Genomic DNA, 26,528 nt, shown 5'->3' on the forward strand with positions numbered 1-26,528 from the left:
TTTTTACCTTAGATATTTCAACTCATGTCGTTGCATCCAGTTGCGACACTCCTAGAGCAGGCACGGCATTGTGGGACTTTTCTTTATTCCATCAGGCCCTCAATGATCCACTAGGATTATTATTGTTCTGCCATTATTGCACAGAAAATGTGTGAGCAAAGTAAATTACGCCTTGAATAATACCATCTCTGTACGGATTTCATTCGCCGGAGCTGTGCTGTGTTCTCACTGCCTAAAACACTGCACTGTAATGGTGTGAACTTAATGACCTGCCCGTCTGTGTATGGTGCACTGCATCATCTAACAGTAAATGTCAAGGGCATGAACAGAACTGTGAGCTTTTTTCTGTCTTCTTCAGCAGCCAACAACGAGGGATTTGTCAAAATCAGAAATTTTCAAGACATTTCCCTAGCATTAAATACAGTCCAAATATAAAAATCTTTTACTGCAATATGTGACGCATTAACCCTGCTGTTTGTGTTTGGCTAACTGATGTTTTTATTGGGTCCTATTATATAAAATGACACATTTACTGTACGACTTGGCAGGAGAATTACAAATAGCAATAACTTTTTAATAACATTTTGTATTTGTAGTTAACAGACTCATGTTTGGCCATTTGACATGACTGAAACCCCTGGACAAATGTATTTTGGCAGGACACTGTACTGTATCTCTTCCATTTTTAAAGTGCTGCACAATGGTGCATATTTGAGGATTTGTTTACACTGCATTCATTAATTTTTACATATTGCCTTAGAAATATTCGAAAATAAAGGGTGAAGGAAATAGTTTTCCTCTTATATCTTTATTTTAAGCATACAACTTTACCTCCTTTCCCAGGCTCATTCGCAAATGGTCATTTGAATGGTTCGGGAGCTAAAGCTAAAGCTGGGCTGTATGCTGGAAACTGTAAGTCAGACAGGACACAGCATGGAGCCCAAAGCAAAGACTGCAGTCGTGAATATTCAATCGAGGGGCCTGTCAGAAAGAGGTAAGTTTACTGAGATCTTCACTGTCCTTACCCAACTTATTTTCTCTTTAAGATCCCCAATTAGAAAATGTGTTGGTTAAATTAAGGGAAATTATTATGGGATCAAGTTTAATTTGGTGGGATATATCAGATTACTTAAATTAGATGTTATTCATAATTACATTCTATGTATCATTGAACAATAAAAATGACAAACTGGAAAGACAAACATTTCCATTCTGGTCTTGGCTGGTTTATGTTGATAAGTGCTTGTTTAACCGTCCTTTATATTCATAAAACAAATCATTGTGTTGTAAACAGTATTAACACAATACAGTCTTTTTAACCGTGTACAGTCCATGTCTCTTGCTAATTCCCCATCTCTCTCTGTTTGTCACATCAGGCCAAGACTACAGGCCCAGAGGAAGTTTGCTCAGTCTCATCCCTGTTCTCCCACGTCCACCCCACTGAAGATGCTGGAGGTCATGCCCCCAAGCCCCACTGCCCTGCTCAACCACCTCACAAAACGCAAACCCAAAACTGAAGACTTCCTCACCTTCCTCTGCCTCAGAGGTGGGTCAGCTCGATCTCTTTCTTTTTTAATTTCTTCATTTTCACACTCATACAACATTATAAAATGATAATGTAAACAGGCTCCATAATTTCACTTGGGAGTCTCCGTTATTGCTTGTACCAATAAAATGAGCGTGGATAGCATAGCTTAGGTTCTTTATCTCAGCAGTAAAGCTATATATAGAGCTGTTAAAAAATGTCATGATTGTTCATCCCTTGTGGTGTTATTTACATTGTTTGTGTTTGGGAAATGGCCTAGTGTTACAATTCAAAATGAAAGCCTGCCTCTCAGTGCTCTAGTTAAGGCTAACCTTTTACCTCAAACCCAAAAGCTGTGGTTACTCCAACCCCAATCCTTCTTCTTTTGTACACACGAACATATAATCACCTTTAAGCAAGATTTGCTTTGACCATGACTTAGTTTTTGAGGCTTTTCTGATTTTGCGCGTCTTGAAGATATGCCTTGCCACTGAAGAGCCAGTTTCACCCATTGCATTATAATTTATTACCTTATTATTGGTGATGCATTATTAATGGAGGTAATATGAGGGGATAATGTTCTGTGCCCTGGTGGGTTTCATAAAATAAGCCCTTGGAGGTTGAATAAGAATCTGATAGTTATGGCTACTTATAGAATACGTAAATAAATGGACATAAAGCATAGATTTTAGTTGAAATAATTTTCTTATGTGAGAATAAAGAGACTGTGGAGTGATGAGACACTCTTGATGAAAAAAATGTATGTAAAAAATTACTGATTGCGTGTTACTTTTGTCAGTTACACAGTTTAGTAGTCATTATACAGAAATATTGACCAATCAGAATGAATTATTCCAGAGAGTTTTGTTATATGGTTACTATACTGCTTTAATGCCTGTCCGCGGCCCCCAACTACGACTCAGGAAGTTGCTTAAATCCCTGTCGCGCCACAGAGCGCCACTTACATAGTTTAACATTAATTATACAACAGTTCTTTCTGGTTCTTGAATCTGATTGGCTAAGAGGTATGCGATATTGTACTGATAACGGCACAGTAACCGCTTTACCTTTCGTATCATTCCGCCAAAATTACTAACGTCTTGTTTTGTGCTCTACACAGTCCTGTTCATATATATTTGAATTATGTTCTTAATTTAAATGTTTTAAAATTTCGCTAGTTTGCTACGCTAACGTTACGTTGCTGATTTGCACAACATTCCCGTATTTGCTGATTTGCACAACATTCCCGTATTTCTCTAACTAGCCATGAATGGACTGCATGCTTGTCTACAGTTTTAACTAAATTCCATTAACGTTAGCAGCGAATTTCGTTTGATATCAGTGCAAAACACTACTTGCTTTGGAGACATCGGTACGTGCTTTACGTATACCGTCCTGTATCACACAGGGACGCCAGAAGAAACTCGGCGGCTGATTCACTGATGACGTAACCGTAAATATAGCGGTGTCTCATTTCATAGGGGTATGTTTTCACCCCTAGCGCTTAACACTTGGTTTTGAGGGACAAGGGCTAGGGGTAAGACGAAGTGGTAGGGGAAGGGGAAGGGGTAAGACAGAGAAATGGGATTGGCCCTTAATCTTTAAATATATTTTTTTCTTAAAATTATACATACATGTGTGTGTTTTTATACACACACCACTATCATACACAGTACACACACATATATGATGTAAAAAAAAAACTTTTGTTATGCAAACGGTTAGTCGCAATTAATTGTTATGCAGCCCTAAAAAAATTAATAAAATCAGAAATTAAATTGAGATTTTGCTACATAAATGCAGGTTGCTTGTTGTTACTTAAAGGAATAGCTCACCCAAAAATGAAAAAATAAGGGAAGATATTTTGAGGAATGTTTGTAAACAAACTGTTCGTGGACCCTATTTACTTCCATAGTGGGAAAAAAATATACTATGGAAGCAAATGGGGTCCACAAACGATTTGGTTACAAACATTTCTCAAAATATCTTCCTTTGTGTTCATCAGAACAAAGAAATGTATACACATTTGTAACAACCTGAGGGTGAGCAAATGATGACAGAATTTTCATTTTTAGGTGAACTATCCCTTTAAGTGAGGTGCACAAAAATGAAAAACATTTCAGGGACATCAGAGCACATTAACAAGTCGATCCAAACATCTGTTAAGAAAATAGCATGTTTGCTGAATCAGGTCAGTTTAATCTTAACTAGGTTCAATTTACTGTGAGATTTCTGCAGCAGTGATAATATAATCTCAGTCTGGCTCGGTGACAGCTGTAAGTGATGTGCCGTTCTGCTGCTGCAGTCCCTTATCAGATATTTCACTGCCAGTCTAAAGCTAAAGAAACCTATCAGACATGAATTGAGTTAACTTCATATCATCTCTTATCCTCTTATTTCTTCTCTCTCGCACTTCCTCACACATTTCCGTTTTGGTAAATGGTTAACTTTGTCTCTCTCTTTTTTCTCCCCCACACGGCTGTGTAAAGACACAGAGCAGACTGATTAGTTTTGCCATGGACTTTTGGCTGAGGGCAAAGTGGGTTAATGGATTTCCAGACATAAAAAATGTAAATGAGAACATCTTTTCTGAGTCTCATTCATCCCTGTGATAATATCGAACCTCTTTTCATTATTGGGTTGGTATTAAGAGCAGGAACGTGTGTCAGTTTATTGCATTTTTAAAAGTCATGACATGACATGACTCGTAAGTGATTGAAGCTTAACCCTGTGTCTGAAATCACAGACAGTGACATTATGTAGTGAATTTGATGAAGTGCTATATACTGTAGTATGTGTGGGTACAGTACACATACATTGTTTTCATTGTCATCTGACATTTAGAAAAGGTCAAAAATATTATGAAGGTCCTAATATATACCATTTAAGTACAGATACATGTACATTTGGTACTGTATGTGCATTTAAGCTACTAATATGTACCATTAACTCTTTCGCTGCCAGCATTTTTTTTAAAGTTGCCAGCATTTTTCATAATTTTCACAAAAGTTTAATGCCTTCCAGAAAATGTTCTTCTTTAAAAGTGCTCTAAGCGAATTCATGTGTTTTAGACCATAACATTTGTTTGTTACATACAGGAAACATCTCCTAACTATCTGCTTTCTGCCTGTCCGCTGATCAAACTGTAAAAAACCGCAATCTCTGTAGACAGCCCAGGCTCCACAAACTGCAATAAAAACACAGTGGCCAAACCTACCACCGGAAAACATAACAAAGTGTTCCAGCCAATAAACGAAAAGAAGGATTTGGGGGTGGGGGTTGGGCGCGTTCATGAAAGCACCGAAGGGAGGGGGAGGAGTTAGCTACGCTCCGTTTGTTTGAAAACAGTTCAAATATCAACAAAAAGTGATTTTTGCCTACTACATAGTATGAAAGCAGTAGATTTTGAATGTATGAATGGTCCCCTTGGCTGCCCATCAAGACTGTGACCAAAACAACGCTTTCTCTCCTTCTCTCTCCATAAGCTCATGAGGGACAGACAGAAAAGCACAAAGCTCCTCAAGCAAAGTCACACTGTGCTTCCAGGAAGAATTTAAATCCAAATCATGTGTCATAACATTTCTACCTCTTCCAAAAATAATAAAAATCCTTCCTTCATAACGTAATTTCCACATCATGTTCGATTTTTTGCATGATTGCTTATTGATGAAAAAATTTAACCTTGCTACTGTTGTGTTGTAGCATGAAAAACAGCATTATTTTTCGCATTTCCATGCTCTTCAAAATCCTAGATCTGTGCCATTATCAGAAAACATAGAAGAACTGTTCAGTTACCTCTTGAGCTGTGAATAATAGTCAGAAGCTCAAAGCCCCCAGGAGCCCTTATTAAAGTACTCGATGATAGAGGGTTGGCCTAAAAAGCCTTGCCTAGTAATCTTGGGCCCAGAGTTTCTTTCTTAGCTCTCATTTCGCCTGAAAATTATAGTACTCCATCTACAATCAGATGCTAATGACATTTCACATGAATCTGTATAATAGCAAATATGATCAGGTATCAATATACATTTCACACACTGTTGGTTACTGTGGTCTCCTCAGATGTACAAAATGGTTTAAGGAGAACTGGATCGATACTAAAAGAGACGTACAGCCTTCATATTGCTCTAGGTGTCCCTGTTCCCTACCCCCTTCCCAAGCGTTGGCGTACACAGGCCGTCTGTCGTGCAGGCATGTGCACGATCACATGCTACAGCACATGCAAACACCATGGACCCAGTGACTGCAGATTAATGGCTATTGAGGGAATGTTGAATAAAGCTTCTGAACAGGCACTCCATTGTGAGCACTGAACCCTTCAGTAAGGATCAATAGCAGTCTAGATGAGCACTGCACTGAGCCACTTTGCCATTACAACTATTAACTGCTCTCTCATGCAGTACTGGGACAGTGAAATTAATTAGGATATGAAACTTTTTAAGCTGATGCAATGGATACATCTTTTAGAAAATTAGGATATTATTTTCAAATTTTTACGTGATGTTACGAACCCATATTTTCTGAAACCACAAGGTATCTGTGTTTGACAAACAAACCTAAATTTGAGTCATATTTTACAAATAATTTCCTATCTTCTGCCTATCCATTCTTCAATAATGTATAGTGCACCGGTTGGTTGGTCTTTTGAATGAGGTCATTGGGAGGCATTCCTAATTCTGGTTGTCCACTGCAGTAACTGATGAGAGATGAATAATGTGAGCTTCACTCTCATTGGTAGTCGCTCCCAAAAGTATCTCATGATTTGCATAAAGTTCAAAAACTTTTCTCAACTTCTAAAAAGGTGATGTACACCTTCAAATTAATATAACTCTGGCTTTTTTTTTTGGTCTAGAGGCCTTATAAAGGGACACTCCACTTTTTTTGAAAATAGGCTTATTTTCCAGCTTCCCTAGAGTTAAACATTTGATTTTTACCATTTTGGAATGCATTCAGACGATCTTTGGGTCTGGTACCACTTTTAGCATAGCTTAGCATAATCCATTGAATCTGATTAGACCGTTAGCATTGCGCTCAAAAATGACCAAAGAGTTTTTATATTTTTTCTATATAAAATTCGACTCTTCTGTAGTTACATCGTGTACTAAGACCGATTGAAAATTAAAAGTTGTGATTTGCTAGGAACTATACTCTCCTTTCGGCGTAATAATCAAGGACTTTGTTGCCGTACCATGGCTGCAGCAGGCGCAGTGATATTACGCATTGCCCGAAAATAGTCCCCTGCTATTGAAAGTTACCAAGGGGACTATTTTCGGGCACTGCGTAATATCATTGTGCCTGCTCCAGCCATGTTACGGCAGCAAAGTCCTTGATTATAGTCAAGATTTAAATAAGAAAAATATTGAAACTCTTTGGTTATTTTTAGCGCGATTATGCTAAGCTATGCTAAAAGTGCTAGCACCAGACCCGGAGATCTGCTGAATGGATTCCGAAACGGTAAGAATCAAATGTTTAACTATATGGGGAGCTGGACAATGAGTATATTTTAAAAAAAAAGTGGAGTGTCCCTTTAAGTTTTCACGGAATATCTGAAGGTGAAAATATTAAGAAAAGTGTTACAGCAGATTACATTTATTGTAATAAATAAAAAATGCAATAAACTATATCTTTATTACATAAAATTAAATTTTACATGCAAAATATTTAAGTAAACAACATCATCAGATTTTTTGTTTTTGGTTGAACTGTTTCTTTAAGATCAATCTTAATTTCTTTAATAAAGAGATAGCAGTGGAATTGTAGATTGAAGCAGTAGTCATTCCTACCTTCTCTTTATCTTTCTCCCTCTTACTCTCTCTCTCTCTCTCTCTCTGCCTGACACTCCCTTATTTTGTCTTTATTCCCTTTCTTATTGGTCCAGGCTCTGCTGCGTTGCCCAGCAACATGGCATACTTTGGTAGTGCTAAAGATGATGAAGATGTAGACGAGGAAGAGGATGAGGAAGAGGAAGAAGACAGTGCTCGCAATGCTTCTGCATCCTGCCAGTCTACTCCACGAAAGAGCAGAGGACCCAGCAAATGCATTGCCAACGGTCATGGTACCTACACGCAACAACAACCATACACCTACGCTTAAATGCTTATTCTCATAAACTTTATCTTGCTTCTGTTTTTACAGTCCTTTTTCACATAAATAGTGCTTTAAAGTCTGTTTTACTGTGTAGTCTGTGTAATGTGCAGTGTATTACTGCCCTGCCAGCAGTAGCAGACAGGATAGACATTTGGTTTCCATTTTTGGAACCCGGTGAGGTAAGTTATGGTCCTGCGTCTTTCCACACCGTACAGTTAATGAGCCGTGTCTATACACGGCACTCTGTCAGATTGCCTACATTTGCTGTATGCCATCCATATACAACAAGGTATTCATGTCTGAATACGACCATGTGTGCATTCCACAAAGTAAACACATTGTATATGGGCAAGTAAAATGTTTTAATTAAAATAATTGAAAACGGGTAACAATTTAATGGAAAGAGGTCTCGAATAGGCAACGTGTTGAATATTTATGCCTTATTTGTATGCATGTTGATTATTTTCACATTAAATTTTATCACTGCATATTAATAGCGACACTTGACGCTTGTTTTCAACCCTAATTATAGCTGACAGATTAAATCAGGGCAGGAAGACTTTATGCAAAGATTGGAGGTAAACACTACACTGGAGTCGTTGTCTCGTTTTTTCTCCCTTTAAGTTGGTAACCAGACCCTGTTGCTCACTCAGCAAAATCTGCGGTGCAATCGGACACCACGGTCACATAATATTGCTCCACATGTTCTCAGGACAATTCCAGTGCGAACTAAACCTTTAGGATAAACACGTGTAATGATGCTCAAACTACATCTTTCTGGTGTTTTTATTCTTGCACTCGATTGATTTCTGTCTTTTAAGCATTCCTAAAAAACTGTGTGATGGTTTGAAATGACCTCACTTAAGTTCTGCCGCTGAATCTGTGCATCTGCAGAGCGTCCTGCATGGCTGTGTGCTGGTTAGCATGCTGAAAGGAAACTCTGTGTGAAGCCGTATAAAACTGGCTTCATGTTGTGCATTCATACTTTATAACGAAACCAGAGCCACTTCTCCTTATACATCGTACAAAGCCACAAGCTAAATATGACACTTTTATGTGCGTCGTTGGACGAGCTCCAAACAGTTTAAATGATAAGTTGATCCCAGTAGAAGCAACAGACTTTACCTTCATTTAGTAGAGTGACCCAGCAAGCTTTTCAATACTTGTTTTGTTTTTTTCACTGCCAACATTAGAGACTTTGTTTGGCTCACCATATGTTTTTTTCAATCACTTACTTTAAAAGTCTCAAAACTTGAAACTTTTGTTGAACTGCAGTGTGGGTGGGTGGTTGTATGTGTGTATGTGAAATGCTTTTTTATGTAATATTATATTGATCTTTAAGTCAAAGCAGGAGATTAATCTTTAACACGGCGTTATTTTGTGTTTGCGTATTTCAGTTTTTATGTTGGATTTATTGATGCTTGTTTGAGACCTATGAGCAGCTTTGCTTTTACGATATTTGAGCTTTTAAATCCCATATACTTTATGCACAAGGCTTGTACAGTGTGCAGACTGTGTTGCTGTAGCTGCTTGGCAGTTTTCTTTTATAAGTGCAATAATTCAAGTCAAGTGCAAAGAAAGTGGAAAGCAGAAAAGACAGGCTGAGCTCAACTATTCAGCAGCAAACCTCAAGGCCTAAGTTTATTTTCCACATCTTAAGATAGATAGATATGTTATAAAGAAAACTGCCCAAAGCTTATTGAATAATTTTGTGGCTTTCTGGAATGCTCAGTTCTGATTGAGCAGTTACAAAATTTTCTGGTCTGTTATTACGAGATAACATTCGCCTGAAACTGATAACACAGCCTCATCCGGGAATACCCTCATGGTACATTCACACGGGACGGAAGCGTTAACGCTTAACGGAAGGCTTGTCTGAAGCGTGGCCAACGGCCAATCACAGTGGCCACAACACATGCTCCGGTCTTACATAAATGTAATTGGCTGACTCTGCCTAGGTCATTTGCATAAGGCGATCTGATTGGCTGCCGCATGCTTTGCTCCTTGAAAAGTTGAGAAATGTTCAACTTCTGCCATGAGCAACGGCAGTGACGCAGAGCAGACGGATCCACGATTCAGTTCGGCAAAGCATGACGACACCCAATTGAAAGTGAATGGGAAGGGTTTACGCTTTCACCCTGTGTGAACATACCGTCAGAGTAAAAGGTACACAAAGGTACAAAGTTGTCACTGTAGCAAGTTCACTTAGGTACACTTTTGTACCTAAAAGGTGCATATTAGGACCTCTTTAAAAAGTACCGTCCCAGTGACAACTTTAGTACCTTTTTTCTGAGAGTTTAGACGGTTTCAGCAGTAACAACATAAAAGGCTTTCGTGGTCAACACGTAACTTCCGGTAAAATCCGCTAAGAATAAATATTTTCGACTAGGTCTTTGTTCAAGAGTTCAGTTTAGCAACTAGTCAGATCATTAAAATACTGAAACCGGAAGTAAAGTTCCGACCAGACACGTATTGCGTCACCGCACGTGCGTTCGATGAAACCGTCTATGAGTCATCTCGACTGTTTCTGCATTTCTGATGTTAATTTGGAGTACCTATAGACTATTATTACATCCTTTATATCTCCAAAGAGTCTTTAGTTTAATCAGATTTATAAAAGAAAGATTAGCTTTACCGATTTTTTCGGATAACGTATGAAAAAAGAAGGAGGAGTTACTACAGCGGGAGGAGCGAGTACAAGTCATGCAACACTATACAACACTGTTTAACTTATGATTCACTACATGTCCGTGTCATTTATATAATATGCACGCGCCTATTTCCAACATAAGTCAGAAGTCTGTCTTACCGCATGCAACTCATGCAGCGCATCAAACACCCGCAAAACTCTGCTGCTACCCCGGATAATAAACTATATCCATTGTTTCCATAAGGCTGGCTTTCTTCTCCTTACATCCAAAAACACACTTTTTCTTTCGTGCCATTGTTGAGTTTTGAAATTAAACAAATCTGTCGCATGATGTGATGTTTGTAAGTTCTAGCGTCTCCGGCTGATTGACAGGTGGGCGGAGGTTTTACCGGGGGAAGTGCCCATTAAAAGAAGTGATACGTATAGAAACCCCCGAAACATCAGCTGGATCCGTAATCTTAAAAACTTTCCGAAACTTGTACAAACCCTGGCAAAGTGCATTCTGCATAGAAATACTCTGTAACACACCCAACTGCTTTTTTGACACTTTGCCTACGTTTAGCATGAGGAAACAACTCTATAACTGTGTTTTTAAGTCAGAATGCATGAAATACCATTGAACCACCACTTTAATACTTTTGCAGTTTAAGGGCGTTTTCACATTAGCACTTTTGGTGCACACCCGGGTTCGAATGACGTCAGAGTTCGGTACATTTGGATGATGTGAACGCTGTCTTCTGAACTCGGGTGCATGCCGTCCTAATACTACAATTTTGGTGGCTCAGTGAGTAGCACTGTTGCCTCACAGTGAGAAGGTCTTTCTGCGTAGAGTTTTGGGTTTACAGTGTCAGTGTAGGTTAACCCCGGGTACTCCAGTTTTCTCCCTTGCCAGCATCCTTACTGACCACATGCCTGGAGGAGATAGAGACATGGAAGTAGCTCAACTTCCTTCAGTTGAATAGCTCAAAGACGGAGGCCATCTTAATTGGCACACCACATCAGCTCCGCTTTTCAACTATTAACAGTATCACTTTCTCTGGCCAAAACATCACCCTTTCCACATCTGTCACCAATTTGGGTGTTAAAATGGACTCTCAACTCACCTTTGACACCCACATCAAACACCTCTGCAAGACATCATTCTACCACCTCAAGAACATTGCCAAACTCCGCCCATTACTCAACCTGGCAGATGCAGAGAAGCTCGTCCATGCCTTTGTCTCCTCCAGGCTGGACTACTGTAATGCACTCCTCATCGGGATCTCCGGCAAAAGCATCCAGCGACTACAGTACATCCAGAACAGCGCTGCCAGAATCCTGATGAGGGTGCGTAAGTATGATCACATCACCCCCATTCTTAAATCTCTCCACTGGCTCCCTGTCTCATTCAGGATTGAATATAAGGTTTCCCTTCTGACCCACCAGTGCATTCACGGACATGCCCCTCTTTACCTACAGGAACTCCTCAACCATCACACCACTTCACGCACCCTCCGATCAGCAAATACAAACACTCTCAACATCCCTAGAACCAAGCTCTGCAGATTGGGTGGTAGGGCCTTCTCATCGGCTGCTCCGAGATTATGGAATGCCCTCCCTGAACACCTGTTACTATAACTAGCATAAACTTAGACAAGTGATTACAAGTGATTATAATGGGAAAATATAATAACAAGAATTAAAGTGTGACACTAGATATTCAATATGATTTACCTGCTGGCTTGATGGAGCTTTGAATCCATGTTTGCAATGTTGAACTGCCTTTACCAGCCTCCCTTTCCGTTCTCTGTCTTTATTTTGTGAAGCCATTGGTGTTTTTTGTATTTTTTGTCTACAAAGTGTGCCAACAACAGCATATTTAGTGTTTATGTTAACTTAGATCTGACCGGGAACATTTAATTCATTAGACAAGCATTGTGACGATAATAATGTGGATATTTTGTTGCTGTTTGCTTGCTAACTTGTTAGCACTTTTAGAACACCGACAGCAAATCATTAACCGAAGAAATACATAAACAAACTTCCAAATTAGTAATTCTGCAGTTTAACAACTGATATAATGTAATAAATCTACCTGTTAATGCAACAAACTTCAGACAGAAACTGTCGTCTTCGCTCTCCAGGCAGAGAGTGCACACAGAGATGCTGCGGAGCGGGTGGGAAAACACGAAGTGGATTAGCGGAATCAGTGGACCTTTAGCGATCTGGGATTGGGAATGTTTTTTTATTACTCCTCCCGGGCATTATTATTTTTGTAATAACGCAGGTTAAAATACGGGAGATTTACGGGAAAATACTAATACGGGAGGACGGCGGGAAAGAAGGGTAAAATACGGGACTTTCCCGGCCAAAACGGGATACTTGACAGGTATGTTATTAATAATTTATATGAGACTATGTTTAAACATTTATTAAACTAATTTGCTTGTTCGAACGTCTTCGTATTACAAAAGAGCTAATAAGGTATTTCAAATCAATATTTTGTGTCCAATTATTTACTCATCTGGTAGTAGCTATGTAATAAGTATTGTACATCCAGACAGTTGTTTTAGAAAATAAATAAAGATCCTTCTGCACAGTCAGGATCCTAATGATCCTGTCCAAGTTTATTATGTGATAATATCCGGCTGGATACCAGTGGCGGCCAGTGACTTCTTTTTTCAAGGGCGCATGATACGATTGTCACAACATGTATGTAACCCGTCATGTGTGTGGTTCGTAATTTGTGTATAAAATATGTGTTCGGCACATTGAGTGAATCTGTATGTGCCACGTTTCTTGTCAAAATAAGTTCCTGCTGCAGATGCGTCTAAAGGGTTTATGATAAAAGAGACACTCGCGTTTGCCAGATACTCGCATAATCTCATGCACAATCAAGAGTTTACTGTTAAGGGAGTGTTTTGTGTGTATTTTGTGAATGTGAGCGTTTCTTTTATCATAAACCGTTTTGAAGCGTGTGCAGAAGGCACCCATCCTGACAAAACACGTAATGCACATGGTCCACATGACACAACAAACACATATTTTGAAAACATGAGCAACACACATGATACTCCGAACACATTTTTAATTTGCGCCCCTCAGATGGGAAGTCACTTGCCGCCACTGCTGGATATTTAATATTTTTCTTGTTGGTTAAGTTTGCAGTTAAAACAAAATGTGCTTACTGTTTTAACACTTAGTACTTTGTTCTGTCTTCTAATAGTGTTTAATGGACAAATGCGATTGCGAGCTGCCGAGGAACACGGGAGCAGTTTGAGGGCCAAAGGGAAAGAGGGAATCCAGGGGAAGGAGAAAAACTCTATAACATTAGCTAGAAGTTCCTCTACACACAATTTACGGCCCTGCAGGTCTGTTCAGGAACAAAAACAACAGGTATGTCTTGTTTTTTCTTTATGCTCTAAACTACGTGTTAGCATTGCCCTGGGGTATGCCCAAAAATGAAAACGCATAAGTGTCATAATTTATCCAACCCTGGTGTTGTTCCAAAGAGCTACCGAGTCACTTTACAGTATGCTATGGCTTTATAATCCAAAATCTCTTTTAAGTAAAAATGTTGGTTTGTCCATGGTTAGGGTAAACCCAACTGTTGCATTAAATTAACATACAAAATGTCATATTTGACCCAACCATGGATTGAAAGATCCCAGGTTTTAAGACATTCATTATAAGAATTAGCTTTATGTATTTTATTTCTGTGCTGCTTTTTGTTTGCCTTACAGACTACAAATATTGCTTTTAGAATAATGCTTATTATGAGTCAATAATAAATAATGTTAAAAATGCGCCATTCGATTTGTCCGTGTATTACTGTGTCTTTCATCCATGTCTGTCCATTTAGTCGGTACAGAGCGGTGAGATAATGGAGACTATATAGACCCGTTTGTAAATGCTCACCTAAATTTCCTCCCCTCCTGCCAAGCTGTCTATGGTCGTGCAGTGCAGCATGGCGTTTGGTTTACCCTTACCATCCTGCAGCCGGCCTATAGCAACACATGATGTCATTCCTCCTCCAACCAAACCCCCTCTCCACACGTAAACTCACATCCAGTAGATTGTGGGAGTGCCACATATTCGGGATTAGGTCCAGTTTTTATAAACACGAACTGTGTCTCCGATTGGTGGCCATTTCGTAGATATCTTGTGATTTCTAACAAGAAGTTTGGCTTTGGACCAATTCATGTCCTCCCATCCCCCCAACTGCATGTAGACGGAACAATAATAGTACATGGCCCAGGTCACGTGCACGAGCTCCCGATGAAAGAACGGCTCCACTGAGCCCCCTAGCGGAGGAATATGCTCACTTTTAGAGAAAATAAAGGTTTTGTGCAGATGGTGTGTAACTTCTATGCCAATAGTTAAGTAACTTAAGATTTTCATGCAGTGCCTGGCTGTTTAAACTGACACTGCGGAAAAACAGCATTTAGTGATTATCTGTCTATCAATTAGATACACTATTTCAGTATTAAATTGTATTACAAGCAGACCAAAATCAAAATCACACGTCTTTCAGTTGAAATATGCTAAATGTAAATGCAGAATTAAATCTGGGCCCTTATTACATTAGGATAGATTTTAGCACCCAGTTTGCAGTTGCATCACAGCTGTGACAACAACAGTATGTCCAACTGGTGAAATTTAGCTATCATCTGTCTATTTTATCACACTACAAATTGTTTAATCAAACAATTTATAATTTTAAAATGATGTTAGAGAAGCTGTGCATCTGTAGAAATAATACAACAAAAATTCAAATCTTTAGCTGGCAGATGGTACTTGTATTTTGTCTGTGATACTTATTTATTGTCGATCCATGTTACTAACAGGCCTTATGCAGTATTGCATTTTGACTCAAACAGTACATTTTAAATGATACTGTAAATGAAAAACATTACAAAAGTATTGATTTTGTTTCATCTCTCAGTCCTCCAAAATGAACGGAACATCGGGAACCTCGGCTGTCAACTCCAGAAAGACGAGAGAACTCCGCACCCCCCTGACCAAAGCTGTGAAATACCCCAAGGGCCATGTGACTTACACCAAAGCCAGACTGCTCAAAGAGGCCAAACTCAGCCTGAGCGCACAAACACGGCAGCTCAGCTCTCAACGCTCCAACTCAGGAAAAGCTCAAACCAGCCACGCCAAGATGCAAAAACAGGTGCTATCGCCAGCCACCGCCGGGAGGCTGTGTGGAACCGGTGCGTTCCCACCCAGACGAAATGGACTGAGACCGTCGAAAAGGCAGCTGGAGATGGGAGCAGAGGTTGAGGTTAAAAAGGTCAAAGTGGAAGTCCTTCCCTTGGAGACCCGGAGTCGAAAAGCAGCTCAGAAGAGACCGGTGCCCCGTAGCCATGCTAAAAAGGTGGAACCGCAAACGTCAGGATCGCAAAGACCCAAACGGACCGTTGCGGAAAAGCTTCTGCTCACCAAACAGACACACTGTAAAGCCACAGTTCTGGCCAAGAACAGCCCCGCTACCTCAACTCAAGACATTTTGAAACCAGCCAACCCCCCAAAAACAAACAATTCTGTAAAACAAGTCAATCCTACTAATAAAACCGAACCCCTCGACACAGTTGAGCCTAAAAGTGCCACAGACAAAGAGCGAGGTAGGCGTGGTACTGTTGCGGAGGCGACGGAGATGACAGAGGTTCCCGTTTTCTATCCTGGTGCAAGGGAATTTCAGGACCCTCTGGCTTTCATGGAGTTTGTGCGGGAACAAGCAGAACCGTTCGGGTTGTACCGGGTTGTTCCGCCAGCAGGCTGGCGTCCCGAGTGTAAACTTAAAGAGGAGATGCGGTTTGTCTCGTACGTGCAGCACGTGCACAAGCTGGGCAGACGCTGGGGCCCAAATGTACAGCAACTGTCTTGCATCCGGAAACATCTGAGGACACAAGGCATTAATATGGAGGAGCCTCCACTAATAGGTATGGTCAACTTGCATGTACTGTACTGTATCGTACTACAGTCGGTATAAAGGAAAGTATTTAGTCAATTTGGTATATTTAGCAGTTTGCCAAAGGCATAAAAGTTTACACTGCACTAAGGGCCAATCTCATTTCTCTGTCTTACCCCTTCCCCTTTGTCTTCGTCTTCCCCTTGCCCCTCGAAACCGAGTAAAGGGGAAAGGGGTAAGACAGATCGTTCGTCTAAAAAATGAGACACCACTCGATTACCGTTTGCGTCACCTTCCCTTGCCGCTAACTGGCTGCTATGTAAACAGACAAGCGTTGACAAACAAAGAAGATGCCGTTGTCTCAGGTTGTGGTATCGATTGCCTGAGCGGAGCTCCACAAATAGCGCATAACTAAGCTGCTAGCTAGCGCCTTAACTAGTGATTCAAAACAAAAACATTACAATTAAAACCGCTTGAACATTTTATTAAAAGTATCATAAAACATGAGTGTCATAATATAATCTCAATTAAAATGCAGAAAATAACGTTACTTTCTTTTGTGCGACTCCTTGACAGTTCGACGTTCATCAATAAAACGTCTTGATGCCGGCTCTCCTGAGATATTCCTACGTTAACGTTTACCCCTCTCTTTCAAGTGTGCTCCTTATCACACTTCGTTTCAAGGGCTATGTATCCCTACGCCTTGGCCCTAGCCCTTGATCAAACTGAGAATTGAGACACCACTTCGCCTCACATGAACGCGCAAAACCGAGGTGAAGGGGTAAGGGGAAGGGGTAAGACAGAGAAATGAGACGCACCCTAAATCTTAAAGGAATAGTTCATTATGCAATCCCGGATCTACATGACTTCCTTTCTTTTTGGTTAACACATACAAATAATTTTGTATTTAAATGATGAAGCTTTAAAAAGCACATTCATTCATCATTTAAGTAATTCAAATGACCTCACCGGGTTAATATGCGTCTAAAGTTAAACCATATTTTGTGAGAGAAAACTATTCATAGATTTGGGTTGTTTAAAGGTCCCGTTCTTTCTGTGTTTTTGAAGCTTTAATTGTGTTTACAGTGTGCAATATAACATGTGTTCATTTTTCACGTGTAAAAAAACACATTATTTTTCACACAATTTACTTATCTGTATAGCGCTGTTTTCACTGTACTCAAACCAGGCTGATGTCTTCATTGTTCTATAAAGTCCCTCCTTCAGAAATACATATCGAGATTGTGTAGTTTGGGTAGTGTTTTGTGATTCGATAGCAGCTTAGCTTGCCGTTAGCTTAGCTGCCGACTGACGTATTCCTGTGGGCGGAGTTTAGTCAGAAAACTGTTCTAGTGACGTCATTAAAGCAGGAAGTAGAGGGCTGTAGTCCAAACCAGCCGTTCGCTGTAGGCTTTGAAAGGCAAATTCTGTTAAAGGAAATATATCGCCTGGCAGTGAACTTTGAGCTTTATCATTTTGCAGGTATTATTTATGCTCTAACAGCAACATTACACACTAACTAAAGTTTGAAAAATGGGATCAGGAAGAACGTGACCTTTAATAATCAATATGTCATGTATCATTCTAAAATGTATCGATCTGAGAGGTAAATTCAAATATGGCGACATGTTGATAAATTATCGACTCTCCAGTGACTAGCACCAATAAGTTATTGATGTGCGGCAACAAAAAAAACTATTTTAAATGAGATATTGAGGTTTCTGTTATTGAGGCTAGATATTTTTTAATTAAAGGATTACTCCACCTTCATAAGAAAATTTCCTGATAATTTACTCACCCCCATGTCATCTAAGATGCTTATGTCTTTCTTTATTTAGTCGTAAAGAAATGACTTTTTTTGAGGAAAACATTCCAGGATTTTTCTCCATTATAGTGGATGTTACGTGCTCTGTTGTTTGTTGGTTTTCTGTGTTTTTTTGTTCTCTCTTTCTCTTCTCCGCTGTCTGTCTTCTCAGATCCCGGCCATTGGACACCTTTCCTGTCAATCTTAATGATCCTGTGTGACGTCAGTCGTCGATCCACCAATCAACTCCTGATACCGCCTATTTAAACCCACCGCTGTTTATTCTTGCCAGTACGCTTCAATTGAACCCAATGGTTCGAAGGTCCAAATTGCAGTTTCAATGCAAATTCAAAAGGCTCTGAAAGCTGGCGCTCAGCTCGTCAATGTCGGTACTCACACGGCCATCCAATCACAATGGAGGAGGGGCGGGATAAACATCACAACAACCAACTTGCGCATCGTACAATGACTGATAAACAAAACAGAAGTATCATAGGAACCAAAGCGCTCAGCTGAAAAAAGCTCATAGATATGTACACTAGATGTCGCCTTGGTTACGGCGGTTCATTGGAATGAATGCGTCAAATAGAGCTGCCATCTTGAAACAGCGTAGCCCCGCATCAGCGTCATTGTAGGCAATAGTGTAACGGAAATAAAATCACCATAAATCGTCATGAATGCGATTTTCTTGATTCTCGTTTCAAAAGTCAGACATGTATTTAGCATTGAGTCCAGAAAAAAAATAAAGTTTTGATATTATTAAAATCTACTTATTCTTTTTTAACTATAATGCATAGCGCTAGTAGGCCTAACATCCATACGCAGCACAAAAGTCCGGCATCGTCCATGAAGTACAGGCGGAGATAGCAGCTTTACCTAGCTACTTCCGATGACAAGACCCCTGTTCCAGGATGGCGGCGGTTTTGACGCATGCTTAGAACCCCAGGGCGACATCTAGTGTATATATCTATAAAGAAAGCTGGCGGTCGGCTGAAAAAAGCTAGCAGTTTGCGTCCGCATGGCATTTTTAGACGCGTTTAAAAGCTTTGGTGTGCACGCTACCTAAGGGTCTTATCTAGTAAAAACGATCATAAGTTTTGCCAAAAAATAAATAAACATTTTCTTTTCGTCTTGCACTGGCCCTGGGATGCGCATGCGCGACCTTGCATAATCATGTTAAAAGGTCACAACGAACCATTTTAAACCGTAAAGTGACACAAATACATTAATTAGTGTCATTCCACATAAAACAACTTCCTTCTCCACACTGGAGTGGTAATTTCGCATACATAATATGAGACCTTTCGACGTGATAGGTCGCGCACGCGCATCCCAGGGCTGGTGCAAGATGAGAAGTTGTGCTTTAAACCACTGGGTTCAATTAAAGTCCACTATATGGAGAAAAACTGAGGGAGTGACTGAGGGAGTGAGAGTAAATTATCAGGAAATTTTCATGATAACATCTTGAGACCTGCTTGTCAAGTTTATTTATATTGTTTTAATGATGTTTTTACTGGAATGCAGATATTGAAAATGATTTAAGCAGTGTAGTTGTATGCGCATTACATAGAGCTCTTGAATTTTATTTATACCTCTATTACAGTACATCAACGTAGAGCACAACAGCCTGAAATTGGCAAAGTAAATCCGATTAGTGTGCTTGCTCAGACAATAAATGGCATTTTTGTGCTGTAATAACATCCAACTGCATACTCTCATATTGCTTATGATCTGCACGGCTCTATTTTAAGTGCACATCTATTGGTCATTTAGTATCTGACCTCTCCAGTGTGGATTGATTTCCAGCCCGTGCCAAAATGAACAGCTTCCCTTAAAAAGATCACGCTGACTGTCTGTCACACAGCCAGAACTCAAATAGGCAGCTTACTCCCGTCTCTTGTTGTCCGAGTGGGAAAATAAATTTGCCGGTGCCAGACAGCAGTGCCTTCTTTCTGCCAACTTCAATACGTTCTTTCTGTGTGCCGCTCAAACAGTGACCATGTTGTCTCCTGTCAAGACCAGACGGGCTTTAATATGAGCTGTGAATAATGGAGCCATGTGTATACACATTTAGAGAGAAAAATGAAGCAAAACTGTAATAACTTGAGTGTCTTTTATATTAATTAGGTTGTTGAATTCATGATGGTTTGTGAGTATTTTTTATTCACGCTTTACACACTCTCATTTTCTTCTCTTGTAGTTTTGATAATAATTGTGGCCCTGCCAAATTAAAACTTACCAGATCAAGAAATGATAGCTTTGGGAGCAATACGTATCAGATGGTCAATATTATGGACTATGCCTAATCTGAAATTGTCACTGAAATCATCTTTTTGCGTCCTGTTAGGTGGGTGTGAGTTAGATCTCGCCCGATTCTTCCAGCTTCTAAATGAAATGGGAGGCATGCAGCAGGTGACAGACTTAAAAACATGGGGCCGGATTGCCGATCTGCTGGGCATCCCACGCTCCGCACAAGATCGTCTGGCTAAGATACAAGAGGCTTACTGCCAGTACCTGCTTTCATACGACTCCCTATCACCAGCCCAGAGGGCTCATTTGGAGAAGGAGGTGCTGGCAGAGAAGCAGAGTCTGGAGAGAAGAAGCGGACCCCTGGAAGGTCAGGGAGATATATCCCAGCATGCCGCTCTGCTGCTTCCACGCTGCGAGCCAAAAAACGGCTTGGTGAATGGGGCGTTGCACAGGAGCGGACCGCGTGAACATCTCAGAGAGTTGGACCCTATGGGGAAGAGCGGGCGGCTGAGAAGACTAGAGAAGAAAGGGGGTGAAGAGGCCGTTTTAAGTGATCAATCCAAGTGCACATATAGGGTATGCTCGTTTTATTGGTTTACACCCGTTTTTTAATTACTCGGTAGAGCAATCTTTTCACTTTTGTATTTAAAAGGGAAATAGTATATATATATAGAATTTTATATACTCACTTTATCTAACTGCTTGTTCGGTATGTGCTGTTATGTTTCACAGGGGAAATCGTTCTCTCTTACAACATTTTACAGAGCAGCCAGGAACACCATGAACATGTGCTTCAGCAAAGAGCCCGACACTGCGGAAATAGAGGTACATATTTATATTAACAAGCTGTCGTCAAAAAGATTTCTTTAAAGAGTAAACGCAGATGTTTACCAGTGCTTATTTTATGTCCACTTAGAGAAGGAGTATTGGAGATTGGTTGAGGAGAAAGAATGCCATGTTGCTGTCCATTGTGGGAGAGTTGACACGAAGACTCATGGGAGTGGATTTCCTGTGGGAAAGTCTGAGCCATTTTCAAAGTAAGGGCTTAAGCTGAGGATAATAAAATAGGAACTTTACAATAAGGTTGTATTTGTTTACAATTAGTTCATGCATTAGTCAACATAAACTCACAATAAACAGTACTTGTATTCATCTTAGTTCATGTTAAATTTCAGCATTTACTAATATTAGGGGTGCACCGATAAATGCCGATATACACTAATAATACGTGGCCGATAACTATGCTAAATCGCAAAGGCGATAATATTCACAGCTATTTCATGTACTACGGCTTTTGATCTGTAAGTCCTTAATCAGAAATCACTGTTAGTTTGAGTCGTTTATAACATGCATTTGAAAAAACAACACTCGTCAAACATAATCATACATATTCTTTATTATCATGAAAATACCTGAAAAGGTTTGAAGAACAGCAATATAAATATATCCTTAAAGGGCGTTTTGCAGGTAAAATTTTTCAACGAATTTGTGCAATTTGCTTGTTGATAATAAACATTTAGACTGTTATCCATTGTATTTTATGTTGTTGGGTATCACAAAACCCGAAAAAGTATGAAAAAGTACAGTGGTTTGCAATGATTCTCCTTTCCCCCACAACGCACTGTATGACGTCACGCTGGGGAGAGAATTTACCAAAGCCGCCTTGACACCATTGAGAATGACTATAGAAAGACGAGTAAAGTACAGTTCTGATAGCGCAGATAATAGATAAATACATACATACATACATACATACATACATACATACATACATAGATAGATAGATAGATAGATAGATACATACATAGATAGATAGATAGATAGATAGATAGATAGATAGATAGATAGATAGATAGATAGATAGATAGATAGATAGATAGATAGATAGATAGATAGATAGATAGATAGATAGATAGATAGATAGATAGATAGATAGATAGATAGATAGATAAGATAGATAAGATAGACAGACAGACAGATGGATAGGCTAGTATAGAGAGATAGGCAGACAGCCAGATAGCATAAGGTTAGCATATCTTCGTGTAGAAAGTAAACAAACAATTAACATACTCGTGCATGCTGGCTTGAGGGGGTCCATGATCCTGCCTGAAATGGGTGTAACTTTATGCGATCTTCAGCACAAACGGTTTTGGCAGCATGTCTCTAATCCTGGAAGGTGAGTGAAGCACGTCACGTCTGTTCGCGGGGACCAGAGACCCAAACGCACTCACTTTCTAGCGGAATGGCAATCGAGAGAGTCGGGACTTTCCCGGGCCGATCTGATAATAGTTATACATTTCGAGTTATATTAGCAACACCGTCTGGCGGCGTGATGTGCGCCGGTTCCCGCAGCCCGCTGGTCAAACTGTGCAGGCAGCCTCTCTGCTCAATAAAGTATATAAAAGTGCTCAACCTGTTCGGCAGGTCCAAACATGTACAGGATTTATAAAAATACGGTGATCAATGAGCGGTTCCTCCTCAAATGGCTTAGCCTGTCGTGATGTAAAAAGCCGCCGAACGCCTGTTTATTACAGTATGTATGCGGTCGGATCCGAGTGTGCTGCAGCTGCTGACTGCTGCTGCGTATAAAATGATCGTGTGATTCGTTATAATCGCATAAACAATATAACAAAGCATCCTTTTATTTCACAAAACAATATATTTGAGATATTATTTGATAGACTAGTAAGTGTGGATTAAGGATGTTTAAAAATCTCTAGCCTGGTGGTCAGGACATGAATGGATCAAATCAGCAGATTTGCGAAGTTTTATTTATCTCCACATATATCATAAATAATAATTAGCAAGGTAACTTTGCAGTATAACACATTATATATTTCCTACGATGTATATATGATTTCCAATTATATACGTAAGTATTAAACAGCAATAAATGTCTCATCTATCTCTATTGCTCTGGCTGAGTCTGTCTCCACTTCTCCCCAACGTGACGTCATCGCAGAATTGCGTTAAAAAAAACCGTTAATACCAAAAACGTAAAAAAAAGTGGTCTTTAAGACCATTTTTGAGACATTTTAAAAATTATACACATATCTTGAGTGATTTATGTACCCATTAATCGACAGTGGTGGTTAACCTGCAACATACACTTTAAGCCATTTCCTGGAGCTGCGTGTCATAGCTGTGTGCGTATAGGTACTCGTCTGCAGCGCACGAGAGCGCCCTCTGGCTTTTGGACGTAGCGGCATTTCATCATAATTCATTAAGAAGCATAGCAAGTATTATTGGCCGATATATCGGTGCAAGTCTAACTAATATATAAAATCAAGCGTTGTAACTGCTAACAACAACTAATGCAGCATGGACTAACATAAATAACTGTGTTGACATTAACTAACATTAACAAGAATTAATAAATGCTGAAAACTAATCAGTAAAAATAATACACTTAACTTAAAAATATAGTGCATCCCACTTTTTAAGTACATTTTACATGGAATTTTAAGCAATTGCATAAATTGCTTAAAACTCCATGTGAAATTTACTTTAAAAATTGTTTTGTTTGTTCATGTTACTTAAAGGTGCTCTAAGCGAATTCACGCGTTTTAGACCATAACACATTTTTTTGTTACATACAGCAAACATCTCCTCACTATCTGCTTGCTGCCTTTCCGCTGATCAAACTGTTAAAAAAACGCGATCTCTGTAGACAGCCCAGGCTTCACAAACTGCAATAAAAACAAATTGGCCAAACCTACAAACAGAAACCATTACAAAGTGTTCCAGCCAATGAACGACAAGAAGGATTTGAGGGTGGGGGTTAGGCACGTTCATGAAAGCACGGAAGGGAGGGGGAGGAGTTAGCTATGCTCCGTTTGTTTGAAAACAGTTCAAACATCAACAAAAAGTGACGTCACACAGATTCGCTTAGATTCTCTTTCAAATTTAGAATTTGAATTAAACAAAACATTTAAATTGTGTAGTGCTGTAGGTTGGTATCTGTATTTTTCTGATGTTTAATTACACAGAATTGTCATAAAATGTCATAAAACTGGGGCCGTCTGGCACCATGTAACACACCCCCCAGTTTCAGAAACATTAACATAATCTAAAGAACATTTTGTGTAAATATAACCTTGATATTTTTAATATTGACTAAGACGTCAAAGAATGAAATTAAAGTAAAGTCTATGATGGGAATCAAACGTTGATGCTCATAACTCATAATTCGATTATACTAGACTTTAGCCTGGAGTTCACACGCTGGGTCACAAGGTATATAAATGTTTATAAAAACATTAACCTATGCTAACATATACAATCTTATTGTAAACTGTTACGCACAAAAACATGAAGAAATCTATAAATCTATTTTCTGTTGTTTATCTTTGGTTTAATTGTTTGCATACCTCTAATGTGTTTGTCTCATACTGAAGGCATGGATGGAATCTTACTGTCCTTTCCAATAACTCAGGATCCATCTTACGTCATCTTGGTGCTGTGCCAGGTAACATCAACGTTGCCTTACAAAAACTGAACTTTCTTGCATAAAATACAAACTTATTATGTACACTATAGTTCAGTAGTGTAAGTAACATCCCAATCTTTGTTTTGTGCAGGAGTGACCATCCCCTGGCTGAACATAGGCATGGTTTTTTCTACCTCATGCTGGTGCCGGGACCAAAACAGCCTTCCTTATATAGATTACCTACACACTGGTGCTGACTGCATTTGGTAAGAGTTGTTAAATACCTAATATTAACTGAAGACATTTGTTGTATATAAACTAGAGGGAAGTTACAGAATAAATAATGTCTCTTTCCTTTAGGTACTGTATTCCAGCTGAAGAGCAATCGAAACTTGACAAAATAGTACACACACTGCTGCAGGCTAATGGGACGCCCGGGCTGGAGATGTTAGAGAGGAACATTATGGTAAAAGAGAGATGTTGTGCACTATGAAATTCACTGAAAATCAATAAACTGCAAGCAAAAAGTTCTCCCAAATGTTGCCTTCGTTTCATCTCATTCATTGTTTTACTTCTACAACAGATTTCTCCAGAGGTGCTCCGTCAAAAGGGGGTGAAAGTGTACCGGACAGTGCAACAGAGCGGTCAGTTTATGGTATGTTTCCCAGGGACCTTTGTGTCTAAGGTGTGTTGTGGCTACAGTGTCTCTGAGACAGTGCACTTCGCCAACCCCCAGTGGATGAAACTGGGCTACGAGGCAGCTAAGGTGAGAGACTCGACGCAGGGACGGACAAAGTCAGCCGGAGCTTGGCTTGGTTTAGCTCAGAGTTTTATTTTTGTAAGTGAGGTTTTTCCTCTGCCCTGCGTGAGTTCGCCTCTGCCTCTAACTTTCACAATTGTGTGTCGCATTTACCTTGCAGGATCTTAAAAGGCGTCGAATAGAGGAGCCTTTCTCCACAGAGAAACTCATCTATCAGATTGCTACATCTGAGCGCGGAAACAAACAGCTTTTGAATGCAGTCTCCGTTCTCTTTAAAGATCTCAGGTGGGCTTTACTATCACTTTAAAACACACTCAACGGCTTGTTTGGTCTATTTTATTGAACACCGGTTGGCAAAGTCTCCCATGAAACATTCATTTTTTGTACTTTTCCTTGCAGTTTATTTTTACACTCATTGTGCATTTTAATCTTAGCATATAAACCTTTTTATACAAGCCTATATTGTACCATTATTCTTTTATTACATTGGACGCAGTGCATCATGGAATGTCTAGTTCATTTAAAGGTGAAGTGTGGACATTTTATAAGGATCTTTTGACAATATAATATAGATAACTATGTTTTTAGTGGTGTATAAAGACCTTACAAAATAAATTGCATTGTTTTTATTACCTTAGAATGAGACATTTTTATCTACATACACCGCGGGTCCCCTTACATGGAAGCCGCCATTTTGCACCATCATGTTTCTACATAGCCCTAAATGGACAAACTGCTCTACAGAGTGTGTTTGTCACTATGTTGTCTCAGATGATAACATGTTTGTCCAGTGATGGCTATCGTAGCTTCTCTGTGCTTCGAAAGGGAATTGTGCAATATGTAACCTCACCACTAGATGCCGCTAAAATCTACACACTGCACCTTTAAAGCTCACATAACACACGCTGTTTCTGCATTTCTGATGTTAATCTGAAGTACCTTTAGAGTAGTATTACATGCTTTATATCTCCGAAGAGTATTTAGTTTAATCAGAGTCTCTTTTACCGCATGCAACTCATGACCCGGTTGGGACTTTTCAATGAAATCTAGCGCATCAAACACACACGCAAAACTCCGCTGCTACCCAGGATAATAAACTATATCCATTGTTGTCATAAGGCTGGATTTCT

At 39.6% G+C, this 26,528-nt stretch overlaps 1 protein-coding gene across 1 annotated transcript in view; it reads left to right on the forward strand.

The window, feature by feature from the left end:
- Positions 1-26,528, forward strand: part of jarid2a (jumonji and AT-rich interaction domain containing 2a) — a 45,686-nt gene that overhangs the window by 13,734 nt on the left and 5,424 nt on the right. The window contains exons 3-15 of the mRNA XM_055210052.2: positions 844-994; positions 1,377-1,546; positions 7,401-7,577; positions 13,465-13,634; positions 15,184-16,186; positions 20,307-20,785; positions 20,942-21,034; positions 21,128-21,246; positions 24,607-24,677; positions 24,790-24,904; positions 24,999-25,104; positions 25,222-25,404; positions 25,559-25,683. Of these exons, the coding sequence (XP_055066027.2) occupies positions 844-994; positions 1,377-1,546; positions 7,401-7,577; positions 13,465-13,634; positions 15,184-16,186; positions 20,307-20,785; positions 20,942-21,034; positions 21,128-21,246; positions 24,607-24,677; positions 24,790-24,904; positions 24,999-25,104; positions 25,222-25,404; positions 25,559-25,683 (2,962 nt within the window). The remainder of the gene's footprint in view (positions 1-843; positions 995-1,376; positions 1,547-7,400; positions 7,578-13,464; positions 13,635-15,183; positions 16,187-20,306; positions 20,786-20,941; positions 21,035-21,127; positions 21,247-24,606; positions 24,678-24,789; positions 24,905-24,998; positions 25,105-25,221; positions 25,405-25,558; positions 25,684-26,528) is intronic.

Source organism: Misgurnus anguillicaudatus, chromosome 10 (assembly GCF_027580225.2).
Source record: "Misgurnus anguillicaudatus chromosome 10, ASM2758022v2, whole genome shotgun sequence".
Taxonomy (NCBI): domain Eukaryota; kingdom Metazoa; phylum Chordata; class Actinopteri; order Cypriniformes; family Cobitidae; genus Misgurnus; species Misgurnus anguillicaudatus.